The sequence below is a fragment of the Urtica dioica genome, chromosome 10 (assembly GCF_054948205.1).
Source record: "Urtica dioica subsp. dioica isolate 48M chromosome 10, U.dioica_male_clone48M_v1_H2, whole genome shotgun sequence".
Classification (NCBI taxonomy): Eukaryota; Viridiplantae; Streptophyta; class Magnoliopsida; order Rosales; family Urticaceae; genus Urtica; species Urtica dioica.
This window is the reverse complement of record NC_142765.1, coordinates 1771278-1791627: the sequence shown is the minus strand read 5'-3', so window position 1 is coordinate 1791627 and position 20350 is coordinate 1771278. Positions and strand designations below refer to the sequence as shown.

The window sequence follows — 20350 nt, the reverse complement described above, 5'->3', positions numbered from 1 at the left end:
TCTTGTAACCTCTCAGACCTGGTGGATTATAAATAGATGCTTTCACCAACATGAACAACAATGATGTTGACTACCAACGCCGTGAATCCGAACATAATGGTGCAACCACAAAGCTCGGCGGAGGCTTCGGCCGGTAACGGACTCACGGGATCATGTTCCAAATGCGAAACCGGCCGAGAAGTCGGGGAAGTTCGATGACTTGAACTTCAAGAGATGGCAACAAAAGATGCTCTTTTATTTGACCACCACTGGGCTTGTGCGAGTTTTGACCGACGATCCTCCGATTCTCCAAGAGGACGAGATTGATCCGAAAGTGAGAATGGCGTTTCTCGCATTGAAGGATTCCGACTATTTGTGTCGGACTTATGTGATGAATTGTCTAGCGTACTCCCTATACAATGTGTATAGTTCCAAGACGTCTTCTAAAGAGTTTTGAGAATCACAAAATCGGAAATACAAGACCGATGATGCGGACTCGAAAAAAGTTATTTTAAGGAAACCGTCGAAAGAAAACCGTCGAACGGTCTTCGGCGTTCTTTTGTTTTTTTTTTCCTTTCTTTACGTACTTATTATTTTGTTATTGTTCATATTTTAATTTAATTTCTAGCTTTCGTAGTATTTTATTTATTTATTTCTTCTACTAAGTTTATCTTATTTTTCCGTAAAATAAATATTATTTTCGTAATATTTCTAACATTTATTTATTTATGTTTTTTAAGATTCCATATTAACGTCCTCGCATTGTTTAATACTCACTTTGACTTGCCAATATTTTCAACCATTGTGTATATCTAATCCTGGCCTAACGGTAGCGGGACGGGACGGAATCCCCGCGACGGACTGGACGTCCGTCCCGTTAAGTGGGCTAACGGGATCCGGTGATCCCGTTAGTCCCGTTTCCTTATTTTTTTTTAATCTCGGGTGTTGGATCAAAGATCCAACGGCAAAAAAAAAGAGCCGGTTTTTTTTTCCCGTTGGGAATATAGCCGTTAGGCGATTTTCGGCCAAAAATTTAATTTTTTTTTACCCATTTATTTCTAAAATCTATAAATACCCCCCCCCCCCCCCCCATTTCATTCATTTTCTTCACACCTTTCCTTCAAACTCTCTCAAACTATCTCAAATTCTCTCAATCTCAATCTCAATTTCTCTCAAACTCTCTCGATTTTAATATCAAATTCTCTTTAACGCTTTCAATTTTTCATGGCATCCTCATCCCACAACCGAGGAGGTCGAAGGGGAAGAGCTTCCCGAGGTGAACGAATGCACCGTTTTGAAGAAAATTGTTTGCACTTGTCTCAAAACGCCCCCGACCCAAACACCGAATACTCTTCCGATCCAAATTATGTTGCTCCTACTTTCAACTATTCGGAATTCACCGAAATTCCAAACACCCAAATCCCATATTACCCTCAAATGGATCCCGAGCAAGCTTATCAAGCTCAAATTCCGCCATCCGAAGTGGCTTTTCAAGAATTTCAAGTATTCGAGCAACATTTACGTGAATCCCAAAATCCAAATGAAGAAGAAGATGACGATGAAACCCAAAATCCAAATGAAGAAGATGAGGAGGAGGAGGAGGAGGAAAAAGAAGACCTACCACCACCACCACCACCACCTCAACCTCGAAGTCAAGTTCCACGACCTCGACAACGTGAACAACAAGAGGAGACACAACAACGACGACAGCGACGAGCACGACAAGAACAACAACAACAACGTGAAGGTGCTCAACAACAACAACAACCACGCCTCAACAACAACAACCACCACGACGTCGTGCTAGGTCCGTTGTGTGGACCTTCTTTGAAGAGGTGATTGCGAACGGCGAAAAAGCCGGAAAATGTCACAGTTGTGGCAAAATATTCAGCGCTCACAACACAAGAGTCGGGACGTCGCTATTGTGGAGTCATCACAGGCACTGCCAGCAGACTCAATCTGGAGCCTCGTCAAGCCAGGTAAGTCACATCGATCCCGTAAGTTTTAGACGTGATTTAGTAGAATATTTTATTTCCACCGATCAATCTTTTAGTCATATCGAATCTCAAGGCTTCGTTAGATTCATTAGTTCTATAATTCCAAATGTTCAAATTATGTCTAGAAAAGCCTTGAGATCCGATATCCTAAAATGGTTTTTAGGAGAAAATGAACAAATGAAAGACACAATATCATCTGGTAGATATAGCGTTGCCTTAACCTCGGATATATGGACTGGTCAATCTAAGATGGATTTCATGAGCGTTGTAGTGCACAATATAGATGACGATTGGAACCTAAACAAACGTATCATTGCCTTTAGGAGGATAGAAGGTTCTCACACTGGTGAAAACATCTTGGACATCATAATTAGTGTTATAGGTGAGTGGGGTTTGAACAATAGGATTATATCTGTAACCTTAGATAATGCCACAAGCAACAACGCCATGATTAGGGAGTTAAAGGAGAAACTTAACGTTGACGATACCCTTTTGCATCAACGTTGTGCTACCCATATTATAAACCTCATAGTTCAAGCCGGAGCCGCTAGTTATGACCCTTCGATCAACAAGATTAGGAATTACATTAGTTGGATAAATAGTTCAACCTCTAGAGTAGATGAGCTTAAGAGACGCCTTAGACTAAACGGTCTCCAAGAACGCACCTTTCACCTAGATAACAAAATTAGGTGGAATTCTACCTTTCTCATGTTGACCAACTTCTTATCCGAGCATTACGTCAATGTTATTGTTTCTTACATTAACAGCGAACATGGCGAAAACGCTATATCCGAATATGATATTAGGATGGCTGAATCATTTGTTTCTTTTCTCGACATTTTTTACAAAGAAACTTGTTATCTCTCTGCTGTTTACACTCCTACTTCTTTTCTCGGTCTTTATACTATGACCGCAATTGCTGTGCATCTTGATAAATATAAAAACGTAACAATTTTTCAAGATTCTATTCAAGCAATGACAGCCAAGTTTTTAAAATATTGGGGGGCTGGAAAGGTTCCATTATTATACGGTTTTGGAGCCATTCTAGACGTCCGATGTAAAATTGGTGGTTTAAAAAAATTTCTGAAGTACATTAGAAACCATTTCGTGGACCAAGATTACGTTGCACTTGATCTCGGGAGGATCGTGCAAGCTTTTTTAGATCTTTTCAAGGTATACGAGGCGAAACTCCTACTGCAATATCGAGCACAGCCATCTCAATCACAGACGCAGTATCCGAGAAGACACCAATACACGAATGTCTTCGTCAACGCGCCCGCTTACAGCCCATCGCCTCAACAACAAGAAGTTGGGACAAGTCAGACGAGGTCGAGCGCAACCGACGCACGGTCCCATCCGGAGATCCAAGAGTACGATCGGAACGATTGGGTTAGGTCGGATGACGAAGCCATCGACCTCTTGGTTTGGTGGAGACAGAATGCGAGGAGGTTCCCGGTCTTGTCATCTATGGCACAAGACATCTTCACCATCCCTGTTTCAACCGTGTCATCTGAGGCGGCTTTTAGTAGCGCGAGCCGCATCATCGACGATAGAAGATGTAGCTTGAAACCGGAGATGGTCGAAGCATTGACGTGCGGTAAGGATTGGATTCAACATAGAAATCGAGCACAAGAAACATTCATGTGCTTCGATATTCTTGACGATTTTGAAGTTGATTTCGCAAATGTAAACATAAATGGTTAGACTAACTTGTATAACTAAGGGATATCCCGGCCCTTGTCCGGGATAAATTTTCAAATAATTAACGAGGAAAGGGGTGCTCTTTTTCCTCGCCGTCACACATTTTTAGGGGTCGGTGATGTTTTTTAGGAGGCCCATTAATTTTTAATTTCACATTGTTCTTTATTATTTTTTTTTCTACCCATTTACTTCAAAATCTTTTCAAATTAAGTCCTTGTATATAATTATTTAAATTCATTTAAATCTTCATTTCTACCCACTTAATTTAAAATCTTTTCAATTACATCCTTTTATTTAATTATTTAACTTCATTAAAAAAAAATTAATATTTTTTCTTTTTTTTTTTACGCCTAACGGGGTCCGAATCCCGTTAGGCGGGACTCCCGTTACCGTCCCGGTCATTAATGGGACGGGACTCCCGTTAGTCCCGGTAACGGGAGTCCGGGCTTGGCGGGAGCGGGAGACGCAGTACCTCCCGCCAAGCCAGGTTTATGTATATCTATCTGTTTTATACAGAACCCATTGTCTTCGTGCATCTTTCTTGCTTCACATTGGCTAATAAGAGAACCAACCTATCTATTCGATACAGAACCCATTGTCTTCCTGTAAGTTTTTGTATTTCTTTTTTTGTTTTTATATTTTTTATAGTTCTATAATTTAGTATTTATTGCTATGCTAGGTTGTTAAAAAGGCAACTTTGGAATCAAAATTAGTTACTTTGATTCAAAGACTAAACTAAAGTAAATAAGTTTTATAGATGACGTGCAATAATAAAGTAATAATTTTTTTAATTCCATATGTGTGAATGAAGATAAATGGAACATCGAACATCTTTTAATAGTTGTCCAAAAATACTTAGTAAATAAGATAAAATCGAAGCAATTAGTTTTATAATTGTTTCATTTTGGGAAAATATCAAGAGTATCCCTCATATTTAATCGAAATGCGAGATTTATCTCCTCTATTTCTAGAAATATCAGACATATCCTTTCAGTTTAATATAAATGACATATACCTCCCTTAAAAAATGTTATATTACAAATATCACTATTTTCGTTTATTTTTTAACAAAAAAATAATTTGAACTCCCAAAAATACCCTTAACAGAATAAATATTTATTTACTATTTTATTAAAAAAAATCAAAATCTCTCTTTATAAAAAAAAAATCCTTAACTTTTTATAAAGAAATTTTTTAATTTTTTTTTTTTGTTTATAGAATAGAAAATAAAAAATTATTTCATTAAGGGTATTTTGGAGAGTTCAAATTGTTTTTTTTAAATAAACGAAAATGGGTGATATTTGTAATATTACATTTTTTAAGGGAAGTATATGTCATTTATATTAAACTGAAGAGATATGTCTGATATTTCTAGAAATAGAGGGGATAAATCTCGCATTTCGATTAAATACGTGATATTTTCTCTTTCATTTTTTAGTTATTTGGTTCATGAAGCAAATTAGCTCTAACAAGATCAATGACTTCACTATTTTTTCAACCAATGAAAATTGAATAAAAAATAAAAAACAAAATAAAAATTTGATTGTCACTTGAGATAAACTCAAGCCATTTAGTTAAAAATTAAAGATGATTGTTGTTTAAAATTTAAATAAGTTGTATGCAAGGATCGCAATCCCGCGGGTTCCGTACGGGTTCCCCTGAACCGGAGGGGACCGGGACGGAACGCACATAAACCGGTCCCGTGAACCAAACCCGGTCGAATCCCGGGTAAACCGGCCGGATCCCCCCAGACCGGGTCTCGTTTTGGTTATAAATAATTTGCCCCTAATTCGCGAAACCCTTAACTCCCGAAGAACAAATTTGCGCGTCCCGTCCCGACCGGATCCCGTCGACTCTCTTCGTGTTTTGCTCAAATCCCGGCCAAATCCCGTGAAACCCTTCGAGTCCGTCCTTCGTCCCGCCGGATCCCGTCATGGAGAGGCCGATTTTGTCCAAATCCTGGGGAACCGAGAGGTACCACCCGAGTTCTTCAACTTTTGGGAATTTTTTTCAATTTTTAGTTATGAATTGTTGATTATTGTGATTATTGTCATGATGAAGTTGAAATTAGTGATTATTGGCATGATGAAGTTGAAATAATAGTGTTGATTACAATTAATTTGATGATTGTTGTTATGGTTATGTAGATGATTATTGTGGTGGTTATTATGTTGATTTTTGTTATATGATTATGAATTTATGATTAGTGTAAAGTTAATTTGAGGTATGGCGTCCGACCCGACATACAAGTATTGCGACCCCATCGAAGGACGAGCACGTGCATACAAATGCAAGTTTTGCGGGCACATCATCGGAGGTGGTGGAATCACACGTGTGAAGAACCACTTGGCGAACGTGGACAAGGCAAAAAGCGTTCCATGACGGTTGTCCTCCGTACTCGCGTCCTATTAGTCTTAGTCAGGAGACCTACGATTATCACTTTCGTACGTGGTTCAACACATATTCTAGTTCCATGACGTGGTACCAGTATAACATGATGGTGGATGATCAACCACGTCGCAGATCTAGGCGGCGCAGATTTCAACCCCCGAGGCACTCCACTTATAATTAGTGTGTTTTATCGTACGTGTTGTAATAATTTTATACTCTACTTATGGTATTTTATGTTTAAGAACTCAGTTTATGTTTGGTATGAACCTTTGTTTGAAGTATGAAGTATGAACTATGAAAACTATTTTTATTATTGTAAAATATTTGTCTGAATCCCCCTCGGGTTCCTACATTTTTTGTCGGGTTCCTACCGGTAAACGGGTTCCTACCGGTATCGGTTTCCTTTTTTTTTCCTGAATCCCCCTCGGTTTCCTCTCCGGTAAGCGGTATCCCCCTAAAATTGGGGCCCCGGTACGGTAACGGTAACGGTAAGGCGATCCTTGGTTGTATGTGACAAATAAAGTTAATATAGTATTAGCTTATCACAAAAGATGCTCATTCTCGTGACAGTGACAGCCTGTATATTAACTTTATTAATATACCACTGCCAGCGTATGACAGTGACAGCCTGACAGGACAGCCCAATGAAGTGAAAGGAAAAGACAAAAAAGCAAAAGTAAGAATCAATGCTCATTCAATTGCTATAATAATTTCCAATAGTCTTCGTTATTGACTACATTCATTGCCATACTTCGGTCACAATTTCTCTACTCTAGTATTTTTTGTGTGTGTTTGGAGAATTTAACAAATCATCTTCTGCAGAACAAGAACAACGTCATCTTCCTGTAAGTTAATTTTTTTTAAATATTTTTTATAGTTCTATAATTTCGTATTTATTGCTATGCGAGGTTGTTAAAAAGGTAACTTTGGAATCAAATTAGTTACTTTGATTCAGAGACTAAACTAAAGTAAATAATTTTTTTTTTTTTTTTATAGATGATGCACAATAATAAAGTAATAATTATCCTTTTTTTTTTCTCACTAAATTAGGATTGATAATCAAACCTTCTCTCATGTGTATGATGTCCTGATGCATTTAATTAAATGTGGATGAATATAATTGGAATCTCATCTTTCATTCTCTACCACTAACTAGCTGCAAATGACAACCCATGAATGATTGTTTCTGCGTGAAAGGAAAAGATAAACAGCAAAAATAAGAACGCTCATTCAATTGCTATACTTTGCTCACTATTTACAACTCTTGTGTTTTTTTTTTTTTAACTTTTTTATATTGCATATAGTTCTATAATTCTATTTTTTTATTGCTATGGTAGTTTGCTAATTAAAGACAACTTTGGACTCAAATTAATCAGTCTATAATTACGATCTTACCTTTTTTTTAGGAAAGTATTGTCTTACTTTGATACTATACCTTTTGTAAAATAGTGAAACCTTGACCTGTGTGAGTAATAGACATGGCTGAATTGGTTGGAGGAGCTCTGCTTTCTTCTTTTCTTCAAGTCTTGTTTGAGAGGTTGGCTCCAAAAGACATCCCCGAGCTGTTCCGTGGAAAGCAACCAATTGAGGATGTTTTGCGTGAGGTGAGGAGAGTGGTCAAATCGGCGACGAGGCTGGTCAACGACGCGGAGGAGAAGCAGATCTCAGACAATGATGTCAGGGAGTGGCTCGAAGACCTCAATGACGTGGTGTACCGCGCTGATGATTTGCTCGATACAATCAACGCCGAAGCTCTGAGGCTAAAGATGGAACCTCATCAACCTTCGAGTTCCAATATCATAACTGATTTTTTCACCACTGGATTTGATGACATGGTCAAGAAAGAAGCCACGGAGATACTTCGTAGTTTCAAGAGTGTTTTAGAGCAAAAGGATGATCTTGGTCTAAGAGAAAGTAATGGCGAAATACCACCCTTTCAAAGGCCACCCACTCCTTTGGTTGAAGAATCCGGCATTTATGGCAGGGAAGGTGACGAGGAGGTCATTTTAGACTTGTTGCTCTCCAGTGAGGAAAAATTATCTGTCATTCCGATTGTCGGGATGGGTGGTATGGGCAAAACCACGCTTTCTCAGCTCGTTTATAACAATGATAAGGTCAAGGATCATTTTGATCTTAGAGCGTGGGTGACAATATCAGATGATTTTGACGTCTATAAGATTACAAAGCTAATCTTGGAAAAGGTCACGTCGCAAAATTGTCAATCTGAAGAGCTGTTTGAGATTCAACAGAAGTTGAAAGATTCATTGAGAGGGAAGAAATTTCTCCTAGTTCTCGATGACGTTTGGAATGAGAACTATCAACTTTGGAATAGTTTGATGACCGCTTTCCGATATGGATCAGAAGTTACTAAGATCATGCTGACTACACGAAGCACAGTTGTTGCCTCTATTACGGCTGTGGGAAAAACTAAGACTCATCAGTTGGCTGATTTGTCACCTGAAGATTGTTGGCGGTTATTTTCACAGCATGCTTTTGGAGACAGAGGAGACGCTCTTGAACATCAAGATTTGCGTGCAATTGGAAGAGAGATCGTAACTAAGTGCAAAGGTCTTCCCTTAGCTATAAAATCTCTTGGCGGTCTATTACGATCCGAACGAAATACAAGGAAATGGGAAAACATACTCAAAAGCGATGCGTGGAATGAGTTGTATAGTGAAGAAAAGAACATCCTTCCTGCTTTATGGTTGAGTTATCGCCGCATGCCAACACATCTAAAACGATGTTTCTCTTATTGCGCCATGTTTCCGAAAGACTACGAATTTAAGAGAGAAAGGATAATCTTGTTGTGGATGGCTGAAGGCTTTTTACAGAGTGATAAGAAATCTATGACGATGGAGGAAGTTGGAGAAGACTACTTTGAAGATCTTGTATCGAGGTCGTTGTTTCAGAAGTCAAGTAGTCAAGATGACTCGATTTTCCTCATGCACGACCTTGTTCACGATTTGGCCATGTTCGTATCCCGTGGATTTTGTTTCAGGCTGGACGAGAGCAATGACTTGCATAGCATTCCAAGGCATACTCGTCATTTATCATATAGCAAGAAGTTTAAAGATTTTGAGCGTATATGTGATGCCAAGTATTGGCGCACATTTATTAGATCAGAAAAAATAATTTACTCTTGCTCGCCTCTCGAATCCTCCTTTTGGACATCAGGAAGATGCTTAAGAGTTCTTGGTTTACGTGGTTCAAAAATCAGATCAATCTCTTGTTCAATTAATGATTTGATACATTTGAGGTACTTGGACTTATCAGACTCTGAGATTACAGAATTACCTGCTTCAATATGTAGTTTGTACAACTTGCAAACCTTACTGTTGTCGGAGTGTAGTAATCTTACAGCGTTGCCCAAAAACATGGAAAGGCTTGTCAATTTGCGGCATCTGGATATTATTGGAACATCTATACAAGAAATGAACTTCCAAGTAAAAAATATGAAGTCTTTGCTGACGTTGAGTAAAATAGTTGTTGGCGATGGAGAAGATACAGGGGTTAATATGAAAGAAGTGAAACAACTTCAACCTTTCGTGGGAAGACTTGAAATTTTGGGTATTGAAAATGTGGGTAATGCAAATGAGGTTTTGGAGGCTGATTTGAAGAATAAGAAGCGCATTACATATCTACGTTTGCAATGGAGTGAAGAATCTGCCGGCGATGCAAATAGTTCGGAGAGAGAGAGAGAAATATTGGAATCACTTCGGCCTCATACAAATGTGAGATCTCTTGCAATCAAGTATTACAGAGGAACGATATTTCCAGATTGGGTGGGACATGATTCATTTTCTAACATAGTATCGATCCGCCTAGAGAATTGTAGAAGCTGTTTCTGTTTGCCTCCGCTAGGACAATTGCCATGCCTCAAATGGCTTGTAATATCTGGGTTTGATAGCGTGGTGAGTGTGGGTGATGAGTTGTACGGTGGCAACAGTACTAGTGGCACCTCTTTCAGATCCTTAGAAAGATTGGAGATATATGATATGCCACAGTGGAAGGAGTGGTCATTTGGTGGAGATGGCACACTAGTTTTCCCCAGGCTGAGATGGCTAAGCTTAAATGAATGTCCGGAGTTGAAGATGAGGTTACCAAACACGTCGGATGCTTGTCATGTACACCCCGACTCTCTCTCTAAACTAGAATATCTTCCGATAAGTAATTGCAAAAAGCTTTCTCTGCGGGATCTACACCGACTCCCATCATTGAAACACTTAATTATCAGGGGTTGGAAAGGGGATTCGTTTCCTGGTGATGGAATATTGCTCCCCACCACTCTGGCTACGATTCAGATCCAGTATAGTGAGAATCTGTTGGCCCTAAACGGCGAGGCCTTTCAACAACTCACCAACCTTAAGGACTTGTTCATCGATGGTTGGAAAGGGGATTCGTTTCCTGGGGATGGAATATTGCTCCCCACCACTCTGGCTAAGATTGAGATCGATGAAAGTAGGAATCTGTTGGCCCTAAACGGCGAGGCCTTTCAACAACTCACCAACCTTAAGGAGTTGTTCATCGGTGGTTGGAAAGGGGATTCGTTTCCTGGTGATGGAATATTGCTCCCCACCACTCTGACTAAGATTGAGATCGATGATAGTAGGAATCTGTTGGCCCTAAACGGCGAGGCCTTTCAACAACTCACCAACCTTAAGGGTTTGTGGATTGATGATTGCCCTCAGCTTCAGTGTTTGCCCGAACAAGGCTTGCCCGCTTCTCTCTCTGTTTTAAGAATCGAGAGATGCCATCCATTGTTGAAGCAACGGTGTGAGAAAGATAAAGGCCAAGATTGGCATAAGATTGCCCACATCCCTTATATCAAAGTTCAATCAACATCGGAATCCGAACATGATTAAAGGTAAATTATTCATTTATTGTTTTTTTTTTAATTCTGATCAATTATGTACCTGCTACTACTACATAGTATGTGCCTTAACATTTAATTTTTTATTTTTATTTTATTAAACACTAATGACTAACGATAAGATATTCGCAGTATATGGAGAACCCTCGTGCCCTTGATTCTCATGACTAAAGATAAGGTTTGTGGAATCGATTTAAATTGTGATTCTCGAATTTGGAGTGTTTGCTCTAGGAATTGAAGGACTGCGATAGTAAAACGTTAGGTTTAAGAGCTTAGAAACTGGGTATACTGTTACGACCATTGTACTTTTACCTGGGTTTCTTTTGTAAAGACTGATTTTTAAATTGGACTTGGCACTTGAAATTTTCGAAATTGTTTCTCTTGCGGAATTCATTGATTTTGGTTTCCTGAAGTTCAGATTATGTAGTTGCTGAGAAACTAGCATAGTGTTTTAGGTTGTGAAGTGGCGGATCAAAACTTGAAAATCATTTGAGTGTACGACTCAGAAGAAAAGAAACTTATGGTGTTTTGTATGGTTTTCTATTAAATCATTAAAGGGAAGTGCTGATTTTGTTTTCTTTGTGAACAAGCAGTTTTGTGAGAATGGGTATGCTTTCCCACCATTGTTGCAAAAAATAAGGTCTTTTGTATCGTAATATCTGGCTCATCTTCAACATGTGCTTAGTTTCATTCACCGGTTGCGATTGCTTTTCTGACAGGTTTAAGTACTAATCAAAGGTGAGGAAAATCATTCAAATATCTCATCTTGAATGATGTGTTCTAAATGGAAAATATATTTTCTCCTTTTTAATTCCATTGTGTTCTCTTTTATCTTTGGCGATCAGGTAGTTGGATCCAAAACTTGTTGATTGAAGAAAGCTGTTGAGATTGAAACTTTTCATGCAAATATTGCAAGAAGATAATTGTGTACGTGGACTACCCTCGTGGATTTGTAATTAATCATAATGTCTCGTGCTTCAGAGAATGCCATCAACTTAATTCTGAAGCAGGTCATTTACCGAGCTCTATCAGGTATGTAGGCATTTGTGGAAATATATGTCATCAAGGTTTTATGGTCATTACTAATCAGCTACAGGTAAAATAAACGCCTTATTCAGAACAAGTTTATGCAAAGGCTCAAGATGGTGGTTCCAATAGAGGACAATCTTAATGATGGCTATGCTGACGCGGAAATAATGGAATCATAGTTCTAATCATTCTCTCGGGCCCGGAAATATATTGCTTCAAACCGTCATTTTTCTTTGAAGGTGAAATGACATTTTATTTTTCTTTTCATTTTTCTGATAAAAATATGTACATGGTATTATTACTACATATATTACATTGATTTTACTATAATGCTGTGGTCCTTGACTCACCGTGTCCTTTTTATTCATTGTTGTGATCTCTTCTCAACTTACTGTCTTATTTTTAAAGAATTGTCTTCTTTGCTGGTTAGCTATTTATAGGGACAGACATGGTAATGATTGTGTACGGCTTCATTATGGTCAGAGACTGTCATCAATTTGACGCTCAGCAGTGTCGTTTTTCTGGTCTATGAACATTTACATACCATAGTCTTTGCCCTTTTGGATCACAGGTAAAGTACATTGGCTTATTTAAAACAAGTTGTAACTCGAGACTCTGAGCATACTAAAGGAGGGAAAAACATTTAACGGTTAAGTCTGTTAACCGCGGGTTATAATTTTTTTTTCTTCTTTTCTTTATAACGCATCATGATCACGGTTTACTCAGAAAGAAATCTGTCGAGATTGAAAGTTTCATGCCCGGCGTTGCTGCAATGGCACCAAGATGATTGTGTATGCCTTCTTCTTCTTTTTTAATTTTTTTCTAATTTTTGTTTTCATGGCCTATGAACATATATACATGACTCTTAACACATAGCGTATTAAACTTATTTTATTGTTACTTGACTCAAGAATCCCTGCTCACATCAAGAACTTACTTAAGAATGTTTTTTCATATATTTATATACATAAATATTTTTATTTCAAGGAAACTCAAATTCAGCTGAGATTTTCATATGTGTGTGGTATTTGAACTCTTTATCTTTCTCTTGGATGAAATATGAGCTTGAATTTGTACAACTTATAGATCTTGTTATTGTCCTTGTGTTATAATTTCTCTTTTGGGCTTTTCATCATTCTGTATTTTGTGCAAAAGATCTCTTCAAAGGAGGCAATTCAATGACTTCATCCATATGTGCTTCACACTCCTCTCATTGGCTCACAAAATCCACTCTCCAAAGGTGCAAATATATCAATTCAAGTAACCCATTCGTATCATATCTGGCATGTCCTAGAGATCTTCATTTCGGCTTTGTGTTTAAACGGGTAATTTGCAGAGGATTTGTGAGATTTGTCAACAAACCAGAAGTGGTTGAGAGGTTTTGGACACAAGAGAATGAAGATATGTGCCGATTGAGGATTGGACAAATGATAATGAGGTTCAACATTGTGAAGGTACTGTGTGTTAAATGTCTTAAATTGTAATAAACAGATCTAGTTGATATTTCAACTTCAACTAAAGAAACAATTTTTTTTTAGATGCTGATTGTGTACGGCTTAATCCTGTCAAGATTGCCACGTGGATGTTGTCATCAGTGGTTACGATATGACAGAGCTCTATCGGGTATGTAGGCTTTGTGTATTCTTGCTGATATAGTTAATTCCCTTCACTCTTACATATCTCTGGTCATGATCAGTAACGTCACTCGGAGCCAGAAGCGGATCGGAACGGAACTGATGGAAGAAAGCTGTCGAGATTCAAACTTCTGGATCTCTTGGATAATAGGAGTTGTAAATGGATGTAGCTCAATCCTCGGCGGAAATGGAATCCGAAGAACCCGAAGTGCCAAACGCAGAAATTGAGGCAAAGGTAGATGAAGACAACAGTGGAATCATTATCTCGATCAGGACCTGAAAAGATTAAAATATTTAATGAATGACGAGACGATTTTCTACGCCTTAATTCTGATCGATCTAGTATGCCACCGAACACAGAGAATGGTGATGGAATGAGATTATCATATAGTACATCACTGCGATGGTGAGTGTTTGTGCATTCTTGCTGATATAGTTTACTAGAATACATTATAATCTCACATTCAACTTGCATTTTCTGCTCCTTTTAATCCCATGCACTCTTATGTATCTTTGGTCATGATCAGCAACATCATTCAGTTGGAGCCAAAAGTGGATGGAACGGAATCGATGAATGCGTTATCTGTCAAATCTATGGCCGCAGATCTTTCCAAATCTTCAGCTCGGATGCCCTGATTTTGTCTATGCGCTGTTATTACAGACTCACATTCATCTGAGTTTTCACGGCAAGGTTTGGAGTATGAGCGGGATGGTCGATAATATCAATCATTTTATTGCTTTATGGTTTGTGAGTTTCAGTGAAGTCTGCTGGTTCACAGCATTGGTGTGTACGTCAACAGCAGGAAGCTTAAGTCCTAAGTTACCCTTGTAAACAGTTTCTCTATGATCTATAAATAGAGAAACTCGTATCCTAAAAAAGGAACTACATTACTCTCTCTCTTACCTCTCGAAAATCTCTAGAAAAGATTTCTCTCAGAACCCTAGAATTGGGAGTTTCTCGGTAGAAGATTGTAATCGAAGCTAAGCTTGTAATTGTTCAAGAAGATAGTGGATCGGACTCGTTGCTGGATGTAGATCATTTTGATCGAACCAGGGTAAATCTGTGTCTTGTCCAATTTAATTAATTTGCATTAGTTCTTAGGTTGAAGATCGTTACTTGCGTTTCAAGATTCGTCTGGTTCTGTTGTGAAAACAGGGAATAAACGCTACATGGTTAATGTTATTTTTGTTGTAATGAGTCCAAAATGTACACTTAAGCGGACTTGTGTCGGGACTGGTCTAGTACTTTGTAATCCCTTTTTACCAATGTGAGGGTGTTTTTGGTTGTCGAGTGTTTGGTTTGGGGTTTTGGGGTGGCGTGTCCGTTTAGCGTTTGCTCCGTTCCCTTTTTGCCTACCTCGCAGTCTGGTTTCTTAATTCTTTACTTGCCTCGAGAATTATTTCACATCAAGAAGATACTTGAGAATGTTTTTTTTTAAGGAGATCTTTTTAAAAAAAAAAAAAAATCTCAAGCTCAACTGAAATTTTGATATATATATATATATATATATATATATATATATATATATATATATATATATATATATAATATGAGGTAGTTGAACTAGAGAAATGCCATCTCTCTTCATCCCACTTTCAAGCTTCTGATTTTATTTGTTTGCAAAGCTGATACAAAACTGAATTTGTTGAGCAAAATTGATATACCATAATGTGTGGATTTAATGGGTTATAAAAGTGACTGTTTTTCTGTAATTCTGAGATAGAGGCAAATAGAGCATAGGACAAAATCAGCAATACACATTAACTCTATCATCATTGTAAAGGAAAATTATCTCATTTTAATATTTGGCTCATCTCCAATTATTGGTTATTGCTCTCGATGCTTTCATGTTAACGATGCAAAAAGATATCAAGTTTTTATTTATTTATATATTTGTATGTTTCAGGATATTTTGTTAGATCACTTGAAGCAAAACTATTTGATCGTCCCTGATATCAAGTTTCATCATCATTTCTTCAAAGGTAAACTGATTTGTTTTCTATTCATTTTTCTGATAAAAATATGTACATGGTATTATTATGTATATTACATTAATTTCACTCCTTCTGTGTCATCTTTTTTGTGTACACAATACTGAATAGACATAGAAGATGATAGCGATGCTGATCCAACAACTTCATGGTATCTCACATTTTCTCTTCTCTTTAATTCCACTCACTCTTATATATCAGTAACATCACTTGGTTGGAGCCAAAAAAAAGTGCATTAGAACGGAAGTGATGAAAAAACGTTGTCGAGATTCAAACTTCCACGCCGATTTCGTGACAAGATTATTGTGTGTGCGAAATCATTGTATAAAGGTGGGCGAGAAGAAATTGGAGACCGGCGGCGAGAAGGCTTTCACTCACATATTCTATGAACAAAGCAGAGCCTTATATCACTGAAGAATGTGGCTTTTTCTTTTCTTTTCTTTTCGAAGCTAATGTTATGGTTGTCGGATCACACTGTTTCATAGATTTATTATCAACTGCTTTGAAGGTCATATCATGAAAAAGCCTTAAGGGGGTTAATGCAAAGGTGGAAGATGATGGCAATGACAACAATGGAATCAGAGTTCTAATCATTCTCTCAGTATCCCGAAAAGATTAGGTGCTTCTTTATCTTGGAATATGCTCACAAAAATCTAATCAAAGTTGATGCCAAATTCAATCTCTCTTGCTTTTATCGCTGGGTTTGTCATTCGATCTCAAGATTATCAAGAGTTTGTGCCTCTATTTTCTACGAATGAATTGATGTCTATAATTTTGTGCCAACCTAGTTCATGCGAGTTTCGCTATGGAAACATTATCTTAGTCTTAGTCTTAGTCTTAGCGGAATTGGAGGCTTTTATTCCTTATTCTCTTTTGTGTTAGAGTTAGAGGCTTAATAATGATTGTATTTCGTTTAAATGGATTAAAAGGAATCTGAATCGCGAGGATCATGAATTGTGCAAATGGGCTTTGCAATCTCAGATTTTAGAATTCGCTTCTCTTAGGGAAGCCACGCTCCTTTCCAGCTGATGCCGTGTTTATATGAGTTTCTCGGGCACTCTTTTTTTAATTATATCAGTATCAGTATGACTCTAGACGTTTTTATCTTAGTTTAAGCTATTTACTCAATTATTAATTAATTAAGCTAAAATTTAAACAAGAGAGTCTAAATAAAATATGGGCGCTCTAACTTACTAACCTTTTTAAAACTTAAAATTGTAAAATAACCAACGTTTTAGTAATATTTGATAATTAGTCAATCTATGATGTAATAAGACATAATTACCCTTATTTTTTCTCCTAAATTTTTGCAAAAAATAAATTAAATGAAAATAATTTATCTATACCTAAATACTCTCTCTCTCTCTCTCTCTCTCTCTCTCTCTCTCTCTCTCTCTCTCTCTCTCTCTCTCTCTCTCTCTCTCTCTCTCTGTTACATTTTTAGCCATAACGAAAGTTGAAAAAAAAAAACAATATCGCAGTTAATAGTCGGTAATAACTGTTAATAGGTTTCTACCATAAACTTATTAACATTTATTACCGGCTATTAGTTGAAGCAGAAACCTATTAACAGTTATTAACGACTATTAATTGCGTTTTTTTTTTTTATGTTTTTACCTTTGTCCATAGTTAAAAAAATGTGACGAGAAAGAGAGAGATAGAGAGAGGGAGGGAGAGAGAGAGAACGTGAAAATAGCGAGAGAGAGAGAGAGAGAGAGAGAGAGTGAGATATCTGAGATCTTAATAATTAGGGATTTTGAATAATAAATTAGATTTTATTAATTTCGAAAATAAATTATATTAACTAATTAATAAGGGTAAAATGGTATAAACAATGTGTCACATAAGCAAAATGGTTAGAAATAAAAAAAAATCTGAAACGTATGACAAAATGAAATTCTTAAATTTGAATAGGCTTAGTCAGTTACAAATCTTATAAAATATTACGATGAACTTATAAGATTTCAACCTATTAAAGTATCAGCTCGGGTCGATTGTAGGCCTTGATGTGCTTTGAAAAATTATAAATTATTCATGATATCAATCAGTCATAACTATATCCATCATATTTGAAAATGATATTTCAATTGAGGAAAACTTCTCAACACATATGAAAGTTACTCGATGTTCAGACAAAGGCTCACATTTTTCAACTCTAATCATTTTGTATACAAGCTTCGCAACCTTAAGCAAAAAGGGAACAAATTTTTGCTGTAAAAAAATCTTGATCTCCTTCCACTTGTCATTGCTTTTTTGGGGCATTATCTTATGCTCTAGCCTTAATTAAAACATGACTGTTTAATAATATTTTTCTTACGTATATTTTTTTAAAATTGAAAATTAATAAAAAAAATTCAGTTTTAAAAGTATATTTTTGTAAGTGTAAAATATTGCTTCTCACTTATAATCGACATTCAAGTTCAAATCTAAAATTTTCTAAAATAGAATTATAATCTAAAATTTTCAAAAGGTTTTCAAGAAAATAAAAATAAATTTTCGAATCTCTCCTGTCTCCAACTAATACAGCTAAATGCTATTCATTTTTTGGAAACCAATCTGAAGCAATACAATAAGTAAAACTAAAAGCAAATACTACCGACTCTAGATCTCTTTTGGCCAAAAATGGAAAGCCAAAGAGAAGTCAACAACTTCGTAAAGCTATGAACTACATCGTTAACATAAACAACTAGGAGAATGACACCGTCTTTTGTATTCCTGAAAAATACAGAGTGGTCACGACACACACTGTCATATTCCCCCTGAGCAACATAACCAGGAGGATGCTCCAAATACACTTTTTCATGTAGATCTCCATGCAGAAATGTATTCTTAATGTCGAGTTGGTGAAGGTGTCAATCATGAGTTGCCGCCAAAGAGATGAAAGTCGAACAGATGTCAACTTGGCAACCGGAGAGAAGGTATTGGAATAATCAACGCCATTGGTCTGGGTAAAGCCTGTGGCGACTAAGCCGGCCTTCAATCAAGCAAGCGTGCCATCCGAATTCATTTTGACCGTCAAGACCCATTTACATCCAATTGCTCGTTTCCCTGAGAGAGGAGTAACCAGCTCTCAAGTACCATTGTCATCTAAAACATTATTTTCCTCTGTCATTGTTTTCTGCCAGCCTGGATGATCTAAGGCTTCACAAACAGTTTTAGAAATGGTGATGGAGTCAAGGGATGAAACAAAGGCATATGAAGAGGATGACAGAAGATTGCATGAGAGATAGAGGAAAAGATGGGATAAATACATTGTTGTTTACCTTTGCGTAACGCGATGGGAAGATCATCGGTCGGAGGTGGATCTGATGACAAAGGACCCGGTCTAGTACATGTCTCTGAAGGATCAATTGAGCACGTGTGGTGTTAGGCGGAAACGACGAGTGTAGACGATAGGTGGTTGAGGAAAAAAAGGTGGTGCAACACTGGAAACAGGTTCAGCGCTGTTTGTGGAGTTAGGTGGGGGATACCTATGAGGGTGATGAAACGTCTGGTGAAGTAATGTAATAAACTAAAAGATCATCACCGTTAGTTGGTGGCAAGACTGGTTTCTCATATGTAAAGTATGGTAAGTGTTTCATAAATGTGACATCTATAGACACGAGATACCTTTGGAGACTTGGAAAATAGCATAGATAGCTCTTTTGAAGACGAGAGTATCCCAAGAACACACATTATAAAAATTTTGGATCTAATTTTGTGAGACCTGGACGAACATCCCGAATAAAACATGTACTACCAAAGATTTTTGGATTGATTGGGAACAGGCTTTTGAGGAATTGTACCTTGAAGAATAGATTATGGCATACGATTGATGAGGAAACATCCAGTAGAGATAGCATCATCCCGAAAACACTTTGGAACACCTGTTTGAAATAGGAAAGCTCGTGCGATTTCGAGAAAGTGTCGGTTTTTGCATTCAACAACTCCATTTTGGGACCGAGTATCAACACATGATGTTTCATGGAGAATGTCATTTTGGGTCATGTAATTTTGAAATTGACTAGACATGTACTCTTTGGCATTATCACTACAAAAAGGTGCAAATAAAGGTATTGAATTGTGTACGGATCTCAGCACAAAAAGAGCAATATAATGAAAATAATTTTGAACAAGCTTTCACTAAAACTAACCAGAGGTTACACGAGAAAAATATCCACGTTGCGAAATAATTCACACATGCAAGCGCACATGTCACCAAGTAATATAGTATGAAGAACGGATGTCGAACCCTCATAGACTAACAATTCTAGCGATTTTTATCTAACTTGTAGCGATTACATGAACTGCCTAAGTTTTCTACAAACCTAGGCTTAATTATGGAGACTAAAATAAAGAACGAGTCTTTACTCTCTCTCGAGTAGCTAAACACTCCTAGCAGGCAATTCTAATGGTGATCAAGCAAAAGAAAGCATTAAGAACGATTTTAGTCAGGCAAGCATATTATTGAAGCAATTAAAGCATAATCAAACCCTAATGAACCCCCCAACCATTACCAATCCCGGCTACATCGCAACCCCATAAGAAACTTAGCCTCTAATGGTGTTCATAATCAACGCTAAACATAACATAATAATCAAAGCAATAAAACAAAGATTGAAATCAAAAGAGAATTTATATTAAATAAACTTGATGTTCAACAATAATTCAACAACTAAAAATAAAAATAAAAGAAAAAGGAAGTAGAACAAATTGATTTGAGTTCAAGAGACTCGTCGGAGGTGTCGATTCCAACGAAGAACACTTTTTCTCTCTTC

The 20350-nt window shown here is 37.2% G+C and overlaps 2 protein-coding genes and 1 long non-coding RNA gene across 7 annotated transcripts; all 3 read left to right on the top strand.

Annotated features, from left to right (window-relative positions):
* Window positions 1–6809: 6809 nt before the first annotated feature.
* On the top strand, window positions 6810–12538 carry LOC149382931 (putative disease resistance RPP13-like protein 1). Of its 4 annotated transcripts, none has more exons than XM_089628315.1 (7): window positions 6810–6913; window positions 7545–10932; window positions 11071–11116; window positions 11532–11676; window positions 11784–11970; window positions 12057–12206; window positions 12398–12538. In XM_089628315.1, the coding sequence occupies exon 2, from the start codon at window positions 7547–7549 to the stop codon at window positions 10928–10930; it is 3384 nt and encodes a 1127-aa protein (XP_089484441.1). In that variant the 5' UTR covers window positions 6810–6913; window positions 7545–7546; the 3' UTR covers window positions 10931–10932; window positions 11071–11116; window positions 11532–11676; window positions 11784–11970; window positions 12057–12206; window positions 12398–12538. The 4 variants fall into 4 exon arrangements, with proteins under 4 accessions (XP_089484441.1, XP_089484442.1, XP_089484443.1 ...); XM_089628316.1 differs by having other exon boundaries at window positions 7518–10932; XM_089628317.1 differs by lacking the exon at window positions 6810–6913 and having other exon boundaries at window positions 7408–10932; window positions 11532–11578; window positions 11658–11676.
* A 285-nt stretch (window positions 12539–12823) lies between these two features.
* Window positions 12824–14469, top strand: LOC149382930 (uncharacterized). Of its 2 annotated transcripts, none has more exons than XM_089628321.1 (5): window positions 12824–13227; window positions 13304–13421; window positions 13506–13590; window positions 13664–14007; window positions 14129–14469. In XM_089628321.1, exons 1-4 carry the CDS (start codon window positions 13160–13162, stop codon window positions 13702–13704), a joined length of 312 nt encoding a protein of 103 aa, XP_089484447.1. In that variant the 5' UTR covers window positions 12824–13159; the 3' UTR covers window positions 13705–14007; window positions 14129–14469. The 2 variants fall into 2 exon arrangements, with proteins under 2 accessions (XP_089484447.1, XP_089484448.1); XM_089628322.1 differs by having other exon boundaries at window positions 12858–13207.
* A 1010-nt stretch (window positions 14470–15479) lies between these two features.
* LOC149382929 (uncharacterized) lies at window positions 15480–16605 on the top strand. Its single transcript, XR_016301848.1, has 3 exons — window positions 15480–15584; window positions 15795–16012; window positions 16102–16605. It is a non-coding gene; the product is annotated as an uncharacterized LOC149382929 (long non-coding RNA).
* The last annotated feature ends 3745 nt before the right edge of the window (window positions 16606–20350 follow it).